Source organism: Alligator sinensis, unplaced genomic scaffold (assembly GCF_000455745.1).
Source record: "Alligator sinensis unplaced genomic scaffold, ASM45574v1 scaffold1927_1, whole genome shotgun sequence".
In the NCBI taxonomy this organism is placed as follows: domain Eukaryota; kingdom Metazoa; phylum Chordata; order Crocodylia; family Alligatoridae; genus Alligator; species Alligator sinensis.
This window is the reverse complement of record NW_005844004.1, coordinates 4,971-15,774: the sequence shown is the minus strand read 5'-3', so window position 1 is coordinate 15,774 and position 10,804 is coordinate 4,971. Positions and strand designations below refer to the sequence as shown.

Here is a 10,804-nt window from a genome sequence, read left to right as displayed (position 1 = left end):
CTGCAGAAGCAGGATTGAAAGAGCTCTGCTGTCTCTCTACTCAGTGTAGAGTGTCTTTCTTTAAGACTAATTTCAGATCCTTTTTATCTATTGCCCATGTTGCATTTTTTCAATTTATAAAGATATGTTTTCAGACTCTGTGCAAGAATTGGTATTATATAATTTTTATGTTGAAACTGAAATGGAGTTCATAGCTGAGGAATTTTTAGGTAATTTGCTTCCTTAGAAAACTAATGCTGCCCCATACGAAAGGAATGCCATGCAAGATAGAAGATGTATGTGAATTTCTTGTGTAGTTGCTTTTGAGCTTGTAACTCTATTTCTTGTAAATGTACATGTACCATTAGGCTGGAAAAAGAAAACATTGCAGGAATACAGTAGAAAAGATTAAGTTTGTTACTGAAGTCATCAGAGAAAAAGATAAAGGAGACCAAGGTAAGTGATTACTGTTTCCTTCTAGTCCTATTTTATACAGCTGAAGATTCTTAAAACCAGATTTATCTTTATTACAAACAGCACCATTTCTCTTCTTAAAGATCCCCATGTGATAATGACAGAAGAAGTGGCATATAAATGTTTCTCAAAATATATCTCAGGTATTACATTTCAATAAAGTCATGTATATTTTACTTCTTCTTCTTCTTCTTTCTACTAATAGTCCTACTAATAAAATATATTTTACTTCATTTCATAACCACAAATGTGACATTTCAATAAAGTCATGTATATTTTACTTCTTCTTCTTCTTCTTTCTACTAATAGTCCTACTAATAAAATATATTTTACTTCATTTCATAACCACAAATGTGCTGTAATGTGCTTCTTTCCATGTGATAAAGACTGAAATGATACAATTAAGAATTGGGAGATGGAAATTATTAATTATTAATGAAAACAGATTATTCCTGTCAGGGCTGCTATGTATGATGATGAACTTCAAAGGAGGAGGAAATGTTTGCAAAGAAGGGATACAAGTCCTTCTCTCCTGGTGTCAGTTCCAAATTCCTCTTTCACCTTAGCAGGTCCAGGATTTAACCCAGGCCACTCTTACGGCTATTAAAAATGTCAGGTAAAGAGAGATTTCGTCTAACATAGCATGTCCTAAACTATTTGTGCAGTATTTAATAATATCAGTCAGGGCTCATGGACAGATGTGATGTCTTTGATTAGACCAACAAGATTTTTGCAAAAAAACCCCCTTTCATTGCAAGCTTTTGGGCACAAACACCCTTCATCAGGAATCAGAGAAAAGATTGTAAAAGTTCTGCTGGGTAGAAATGAAAGTTCATATTTCCTAGGATTTCACAGAGCAGTCGATAGGTGAAATAACCCTCTGGGCAGGCGGGTCTCACCTGGTAAGGAGTCTCAGCTTTCCTGTGAGGCTGCAAGGATGCAAATTACCTTAGACAAAGGCAGGAGCAGGAGTAATAATATACGTGTATAATACCATATCTTATACTTCCATTTGTAATTACTTTAAAACACAACCTGTATGAGGGATTGTTCATTTTAAGTGCTTCACAACTCCATATCACACAGTGACTTGGGGTCTGGGTTCTCCCAAATAAATTATGGTTCCACTCTTTCAAGACTTTCTGTTGTCTCTAGCTTTGCATGTGAGGGGCTACATCCTAATTATCTTTCTGTCCCTACATGGTGCGTACAAAGTTTGGTAGCTATAGAGATCTAGTGTTTCTAGTTCACTCTGCCTGAACAAAAACAGGCACCGAGGCCGAGGACTGCAGAGCCCCAGGGAGATTCTGGGGACCAAAGATGGTTTGAGAAGCTGGCTGCGGTAAAAGCACACAGTCCAAAACAAGGGTCAAAGCAATCTAAACAGCACTTCTAATATTGGAATACAAACCAGAGGCAATTGCTAAGACAATACAGATAAGTATAGTGAGCTGCTGATTTAAAAGAAATATCCATTAACCTAAGAGAGTCACAAAATCATTATTACTGAAAAAAAAAATGTTTAAGTTCCTGGGTCATATAGGTTTCCAACAGGTGACCAGCCAGCCAGGGAAAATAACTTCTTATTGGTCTTCCTGAGACTACATGCTGTAGGTTGTGTTATGAGCACTGTGTGAACGGTGTATGGCAGGTATAGGTTTCATAGATACACTGACCTTGGTTCACCTGCAGAGGGGCAATGCAGCAAGGATCTTGAGTCCCTTCCTGAAAAGAGAGCCCTGCCCAGTTTAAAATGCCAAGGGTGGCTGGCTGCACGCTGGCTAGCCATGTTGAGCAAGATCACCTGTGACGGAGTACATTGGCTTCCGACGTCAGAGGAATGGCACAGCAAGGTCATCATGTTGTACCTCCCACTCCTAGCCAGGCTTCTTCCAGAGTGTTTTGCACTGTGTATCATTCAGCCAGTTACTTGAGATTTTCTGAATTAATATTTTAATTTGGGGTGGGGAACAGGGCGAGAAATGTTCCTTAAAAAGTGAAATGTCATGTTCACTAAAAAAAAAGTCCAGGTACATTAATTGAAATACTGACTGACAATATAGATCACAAGCATTATAGGACCAGCATTTCTTCTTTTTCTTATATTATATTAGTGGTTGCATAGAACTGAAATGATATGGAGAGACCTCTAGCAACCTGAGAATAACTTTGTTTCACTTTTTTCATGAAAACAATGTTTTTATTTTAAGCAGTTTTTTGTAGTCTTTCCTTCTCTTTCTTTTTCTTTTCCTTTTTTAAACAGCCTACACGAGATCTCTCTAGGTGTTATCCTCCATCTAGTCCTATTTCAGTTTTGACTGCCAAAGTTACTGTATAGTGATATCCAGAAAGAGCTGAGAACCTGTGCTCTGAAATTCAGATACTTGTATGGGATACCTACCCAAGCACTTTGAAAAATGGTCACTAAAACCCAGATCTGATGGAAGGTTTTCTGTTAAAACCATTCCCTTAAATGGGACACTGGCCATCAGGCTTTCCATAGATACTTTCCTCTACCAAAATTACAACTAAAAAATACACACATTCTTTTCTCTTAGTTTGTAGGATTCATTCTGCAAATATTTTCACTGTAGATACCTTCAAGCATTCATTGTCCCATTAATTGCCCAGCACACGCTATGGCTGGGGAGCTTCTTCTCCTGCTACCGATCACGTTACTCATGATATATGTCATGAGCTGGGGAGCAGCTATGGGGTATTTTTTAGAGTTTGGGAAATGGTGAGGTGTTTGGGAGGGAGCATGTTTCCTCATACTCCAGTGTGCCATGGCTGCATTGCCAAGTGCTTCTCCTGCTACCGATCACGTTACTCATGATATATGTCATGAGCTGGGGAGCAGCTATGGGGTATTTTTTAGAGTTTGGGAAATGGTGAGGTGTTTGGGAGGGAGCATGTTTCCTCATACTCCAGTGTGCCATGGCTGCATTGCCAAGTGCTTCTCCTGCTACCGATCACGTTACTCATGATATATGTCACTGCTGGTGGTGATGGAAAAGGGGAATGGCCAGAAGGACCAATCGTTGTGAAATGTTTTGCCATGAGTTTCTTCTGTGAGATTGTTTCCCATCGAGTTCAGTCAGACTCACATGTAACAAGGTAGTATTACCAGCACAGGTACTATTTGGGTACTATTGCCAGCATGGACCATAGGAACTGATTATTTTCCCTTCATCTGGGCAAGGAAGATAGCATGCATTGACTTCCTCACTGCTATGGCAAGATTGCAACCAGGACTCCAATTAACTTGTTTAACCCTAGCAATGACATTTCTGTAGGGCATAGCAGTTGAAGAGTAGGCAAGCTTTTCCAGCTGCAAACTGGAATAACCTACTGCAGGTTGGAGGTGGTCACCCTAGCACCCTGCCACCACTGCCACCAATCTCCACCTGTGGCACAAGGAGAACACCCACAGATGGTGCTTGTCCTTGAGAAAGCCTGGGGAGAGCACCTGAAGAAGGTGCCCCCCACTTCCAAATGCCACCAATGACCCAAAATCATCAGGTCAGATTCAAAGGTCCTGCAGGCCATGGGTTAAGATTACAGCTAATCCCTGATTAGGGATTACAGCTAATCCCTGCTGTAATCATTACTGTGTCTGCAGCATAGACATACCATGAGTTAAACCACTGCAGCTCACTTGTAGGTGGAACCTGCAGCTGGACATAGAAATATTAGGCTAATAATAGGAAATCTTTAGCCTAAATGTACATAGTTCCCGAGGAAGTGAGGCTATTGTCTTATCTATCATAATGTCTGCCATTTCTTCCACAGGAGAAGAAAGCCTGCCTGCTGCCTCAGTTCCCATGAGTGTTATCCAGTTGGAATCGAGTGTATATGCCACCAGGCATTAGGTTCTTGTCCAGGGCTTCAGGCAAAGCTGTGTGGAGAGGAAATGAAGAGTGAAAACGAAACTTCTTCAGTAGACTTCATTCTGCTGGGATTCCTGAGTCGGACCAATGTACACATGTTCCCCATGGCCATGATCTTATTAGCCTTCATCGCCGCCTTGTCTGGGAATGCTCTTCTCATGCTTCTAATCCAAGTGGATTTCTCCCTTCACACTCCCATGTACTTTTTCCTCAGACAATTGGCCTTCATGGACATCTGTCAGACACTGATAATTGTCCCCAAAATGTTAGCTGACTTCCTGATCCCAGGCAACCCCATTTCTCCAGCTGGCTGTGGGACTCAGATTTTCCTTGCGTTGACAATGGGTGCATCAGAGTGCCTGCTCCTGGCGGTCATGTCTTATGACAGGTACATAGCGATCTGCAACCCCTTGCAGTACCCTGTCCTCATGAGAAGGAGCATCTGCTTTCTTTTATCAGTTGGAGTCTGGATGGGAGCATCAGTAAATGCATTCATTCAGACAGTGTTCACACTGGGTTTCCCCTACTGTGGCTCCAAAGAGATTGACCACTTCTTGTGTGAGATCCCAGCCCTGCTCAAATTGTCCTGCTCTGACACCTCTCGATATGAGACTCTGCTGTTTGTGGCTGGCATTGTCATGCTCCTCATCCCTTCTTCCCTTATACTAGCCACTTACGCTTGTATCCTCTACAGGGTCCTGAGCATGAAGTCTACCAAAGGACAGCAGAAAGCTCTGGCCACCTGCTCCTCCCATCTCACTGTGGTGGTCATGTTTTACGGGGCAGCCATCTTCATGTACATGAGACCCAGCTCCTACCACTCTCCAGAGCAAGACAAGATTGTGTCTCTGTTTTACACCATTGTCCCCCCAGTACTCAATCCACTCATCTACAGCCTGAGAAACAGGGATGTCCTACATGCCCTCAGAAAGTGGATTGGGAAATGCAGACACTTCCAGCAAGATTGACAGAAGTTGTAGCCGAGCCAGGTGAGGAGGAGAGGGGGACTTGCATGTGGCTCAGCCCATTGCAGAGCCTGGCAGCCCTAACTGTAAAGTAATGTCTCTGAAGTCCAGCCTGAACCTCCTCTCTAACATTTTGTGGCTGTTATTTCTAGTCACCTCAGGTGGTGCCTGGGGGAACAGAGCCTCCCCCAATTCTCGCTGGTCCTCCCTGGTAAGTTTGTAAACGGCCACCAGGTCCCCTCTCAGCCTTCTCTTGTGGAGCCTGAACAGGTTCAGGCCCTTTAGTGTCTCCTCATTGGGCCTGCCCTGCTGCCCCTTGACCATGTGAGTGGCCCTTCTCTGGACCCTCTCCATGCTGGCCACATCCCTCCTAAAGTGTGGCGCCCAGAACTGGATGCTGTACTCCAACTGCAGCCTGACCAGTGTTGCATAGAGGGGAACGATCACCTCCCTGGACCTGCTTGTGATGCGTCTTTAGATGCACGACAATGTGTGATTAGCCTTGCTGACCTCTTCCTCGCATTGGCGGCTCATGTTCATCCTGGAGTCAACAATGACTCCAAGATCCCTTTCTGCCACTGTGTTGACAAGCCAGGTGTTCCCCAGCCTATAGGTGTGTTGCTGGTTCCTTCTCCCTAGATGCAGCACCTTGCCCTTGTCTGTGTTGAAGTGCATCCTACTCTTATGCACCCACCTCTGTAACCTGCCTAGATCTACCTGGATTCTGTCCCTCCCCTCCAGCGTTACCACCTTGCCCCACAACTTGGTGTCGTCAGAGAATTTGGACAGCGTGTTTTTTCATTTGCTGCAATCACCAGATTGCCAAGCCTATCCTGCATGTTCCTCACGTTACCCGGTGCCTTCTCCTTACTTCCTATGTATTTGAAAAAGGACGTTTTATTATCTTTAAATCTGATAACTAGCCCGAGCTCCATCTCTGCCTTGGCCTTCCTAGCAGCCTCCCTGATAAACCTGTTCTATTTAGCAGAAATTTTACATTAATTTAGCAGAAATTTTAGATTTACTTGTTCTAATTAGTAGCTTTATTCATGAAGGAAGACGGTTACCCAAAAATCTATGTAAGCCTTTTGTAAAATACATTGATTTGATATATTCCAGATATCATGGAAAAGGGCAAAAGGGAGAAACAGGAAGCTTTCAAGGTTTACAATGGTGGCAACAATGCAGAGCAGTAAACAAAAACAAAATCGTGTCCAATATTCCTTTCTTTGCGATTGGAAGAAATGGAGCTGATGGGTAGACACGACAAAATGAAAGCAGGACATTAATGAAATAAAGGAATTTTTCATTAAAAAGTTAATAGGAGTGCTCCTTCTCAAAGAAGCAATGGAACAATTTTGTGAAGGCTGGCTATCTCCATATTCCCAACTTTACCTAAAAAATGAACAAACCCATGTGCTAGGTTCACATAGAGCATTCCTCCATCTGCCCCTGAGAATAAATCCCTATGATCTCCTTCTGAGATGTTGAAATCTCTACAATGTCACTGAGAGGAACGCATTATAGGTCAGCCTGCGTGTCCCCCTGAATTGTGTGTGTGGGTGAGGAAGAAGAGGCCATTGTGTTTGTGGTCCTCATGCATAATGATGGATGAGCCTGTTGATAGTGGAGCTGGCTCTGAGACTAGCCAAGCCATGGTTCCCAGAAGAGGATAGTTGCTAAACTGAAGTGCATCTTCAGGGAAACAGTGACCCCAGACTGACTACCAAGACAGAGAGGGGAGACATAGGATCCTTCCTGTAATAATCTTGGCCACATGGGCCGCAGTAGGCCATAAAGACCTGGGGCAACACCTGTACTTGAGACATTGGCTCTTAATTGTTTGAAAAAGTTTTCAGAGGAGAGGATCCCCAGACTCACGCACAGTACTAGAGATCCAGAGTCACTCCTCTGCCCCCTGTGCACATGTACAACATGGTGGTCATAGGCCTGGAGTGGCTGGCATGGCCCAGCACAAGGGAGCAAGCATGGCAAGATTGAACCTAATGTACGTATGACCTACTGGGAGTATACGGGCCTCATGTGTGGTACCTACTCCTTTGATACAGCTGAAGTGGGAAGCGGGGGAGGCATCCAGGTGTTTTTGTTCGCATGGCCAGAAAATGGTGGCAGTGTTCCCAGGGAAAACTAGGACTCTTGTCCTGAGTGGTCCTTAGAAAATTCATGTTGAACTTAACCTAAATGGACATATAGGAATCCTATCTACTTCTCCTTTTATATGCCCTATGGTCATGAGTAGGGACCTACTGAATTCATTGTAGAAGTGGGCTGTCCAGCAGCTCTCTTAATCTTGAAGGTTCCCCTGTGTACCCCACTGCCAAACATCGCAAATTGGTGGATGGGCCCTGGTGGCCCTGCTGCTTGTGGCTGACCATTTGGGAGGCAAAAACAGCACCATATTTAATACTACAACTTTGGCCTTCCTGCCAATCAGTGTGTGTGGGGACAGTGTGTGGGGAGGGGTGTGGAAGGGATGGGATATGCCAGGGGCCCTGCAGGATTAAGGGAGCTGCACAGCAGACTTCCACTGTGAATTCGGTAGCCCCTAGTTAGGAGGACAAGGTCGGGCAAAGGCTGCCAGGGGGCATTGAACACGTGTGAGAGTGGTGGGGATATACTACTGGGGCAGTGCCGGGGGCCCTAATAGGCAGCCCAGCCTGGACTAATTCCCTAGACAACAGAGGATCTAACTGGTGGCCCTGCTCTGCTATTGAACCAACTGGCCACTGCTAGGGCCTCCTGCCGGAGTGTTGGTAATGGTTGTCCAGCTGTGGCAGCAGGCTGCAGGCCAGCCGACACTTCTGTGTGAAGATCTGCTGTGGTAAGCTCTCTGGATCCTGCTGGGTTTTCAGCTCTGGGTTTCCAGCTTCTCACCCTGCTTGCCTGCGTGTTCTGGCTCCGGCTCTTGGAATCTCCTCTTTGCTTTGCTTGCTCACTTCCTGACTCCTGAACCTTGACTGGGGCTCTGCCTGAGGTTTTCCCCAATGTATCTTATAGCTAAGTCCTTGATTCCTGATCTCTGACTTGGCCATAGATTTGGAGTCCACACATAGCTTCTGCCTTCTCCCAACAGCCTTCACATTAGGCCAGAACACCTATGCCATGGTCCTTACCGGCAGTCATCTTCACATGCATGAAACTCAACAATTGCCATCAGAAAACGTGCAATAAAAGTAAGTTTGTGTCTCTATATAACACCATTGTAAACAAAATGCTGGTTCCTAACAGAACCAGGGATATTTTAGGAGCTCTAGGCATCTCTTTTGGGATATTCAATCTCTAGTTTGTGGTCTGATCTAATTTATTGATGTGGCAGGCTGGCCAAGGGCTCACCAGCAGCCCAGCTCGATGGCTTGAACCGGGTGGCTCAGGCTGATTGGTGGGGGCATTTCTCTCCCCCACCAATCAAAAAAAAAATGTAGGAGGATGGCTTGCCCTGCCCTGACCAAGCGGTGAGGTGAAAAAGAGGACCTGAGGGGGAACTAATCTCTCAGGCTTCCCCTTGGTCCATTTTCAATAGTGGGGTGGAGCCTCCAGAAGAGCTAAAAGCCTGTGCGCCCAACACATGGGTGGCTTTGATGAGGAATGATGAAGATGGGGTGGCAGAAAAGCTGGTAGATCTGGCCAGCAGGGTGGAGGAGTTGCCCCAGAAGTGGCTTGAAGATGTCTCCACTGAGTGGGAGGCAATGAGCAGCTGCTCCCAGCCGCACTGTGGAGAAAGCCACGGTGTTGGTGCATGGATCTGTGCATTGTGGGTCCGGAGAGGTGATGGGACTCCATTGCTACATGAGGAAGCGCAGGTCCCTATTCCTGCAGGAGGCAAGAGCCCCTTTGGTGCACAGAGCAGTGCATGCAGCCTGAGAGGACCTGACAGGCAAGAAAGCTCCATGAGGCATCTTGGGATTTCCTGCAGAAGCAGATAGCAGGATGGAGCAACCATGCCAACGAGGGGGGAAGCCCCACAGCCAACTCAGAGAGAGAGAGAGAGAGAGGGAGATGAGCCAGGCCCACCAGAGCTCCTGGGAGTCATAAGTTACCAGAAAAGGGGATTGCAGTCCTGAGGAGGGGAGGATTTCTACAGGGGAAGAAGGGCCCTCCCCTTCTGGTGATCAAAGGGAAGCCCCATGATGAAGTTGGTGAGGAAGGGGGAAACCTCCTTCATGGCAGAGAGAGTTAAGGGCCCTTGTTCATCATGGGATGGCTTTGCAGTTACTGCGTCAGTCTAGATATGTGGCCTAGAGGAGGGAGATGGTGTTCCTTATGGTAACTTGCTCTTTTCTCCTGGTATCATTCCTTCTTTTGAGCATAATTGCTGTACCACTGTTGTTGTCCTTGTTCCTTATATTGCTGAGCCCGTTGCTGTAAACTTGTGTACGTAATGTTGTATTATGAAATTATTATGAGCTGCTTTATTTAGCATACTAGAGGGCCTGCAAGCACATCCCCTATTCCAGGGGTTTTCAAGCTTTTTTAAGGAGCATACTCCTTCTGGTGGCAGCGGCTGGACATCACACGGCCAGTCCCATGGAAGTGGCTTGTTGCATGTGTGGCTCCAAGGGCTGCTGATGGGCCTTGCACCTGGCTAGTCATGCACCGCTCATCAGCAGCCTGCACAATGGTATGGTGTGCTTGATGGTGGCGGTGGCCACTGCAAGTGAGCTCCCCGCTGCCACCTCTGCCTGGCTGGCCTGCTGGCACCTGTGCATCCCACAGAGGAGAACTGCTGCCCTCAACCTCCCTGACCCTACTCCTGGGACATGGCAGTGTGGGGTGGTAGGTGGCAGCGCTTCATTGCTGCCCACCCACGTGTACCCCTTAGCAACTTTCTCAGTACCCTGGGGGTACACATACCCCTGGCTGACAACTCCTGCCCTACTCAATACTTGCTTTCATTGTACTGGTTATCTTCATGTATTGAATCTTATTTAATGTAATCTCACTTACATATGTTTAGATTATAGTTTCATCTCTGACAGGTTCTGTCTGTTCCCCTATTGTCTAACCTGTGTTTTACCATCACAACTTTCTCAGTACCCTGGGGGTACACATACCCCTGGCTGACAACTCCTGCCCTACTCAATACTTGCTTTCATTGTACTGGTTATCTTCATGTATTGAATCTTATTTAATGTAATCTCACTTACATATGTTTAGATTATAGTTTCATCTCTGACAGGTTCTGTCTGTTCCCCTATTGTCTAACCTGTGTTTTACCATCAAGTGTTCCTTTGCTGGCTGCCTGGAGGGCCTGCTGAGGGTAGGGGCTGCACACTAACTGGAAGACCAAAGAGGGTCATGGCCTATGCTGTTATAGTGCCTTCACCTGCCATACCCAGCTGAGTTTGTCTGGGTTTACATTTAGTAAGATTTATTGGTTTTGTACTCTTATATTTGTAAATAGTATATATCTATATCTATATCTATACTACATATGTGCACGTTATATATGTTTATTGACACTGTACTGTAAAATTA

The 10,804-nt window shown here is 45.5% G+C and overlaps 1 protein-coding gene across 1 annotated transcript; it reads left to right on the top strand.

Annotated features, from left to right (window-relative positions):
* Positions 1–4,366: 4,366 nt before the first annotated feature.
* LOC102374876 (olfactory receptor 2T27-like) lies at positions 4,367–6,478 on the top strand. The gene is made up of 2 exons (XM_006039261.1): positions 4,367–5,332; positions 6,428–6,478. The coding sequence occupies exon 1, from the start codon at positions 4,367–4,369 to the stop codon at positions 5,309–5,311; it is 945 nt and encodes a 314-aa protein (XP_006039323.1). The 3' UTR covers positions 5,312–5,332; positions 6,428–6,478.
* The last annotated feature ends 4,326 nt before the right edge of the window (positions 6,479–10,804 follow it).

Coding starts and splice junctions, on each gene's coding strand:
- LOC102374876 (XM_006039261.1), top strand. CDS start 4,367: ATGAAGAGTGAAAACGAAACTTCTTCAGTAGACTTCATTCTGCTGGGA.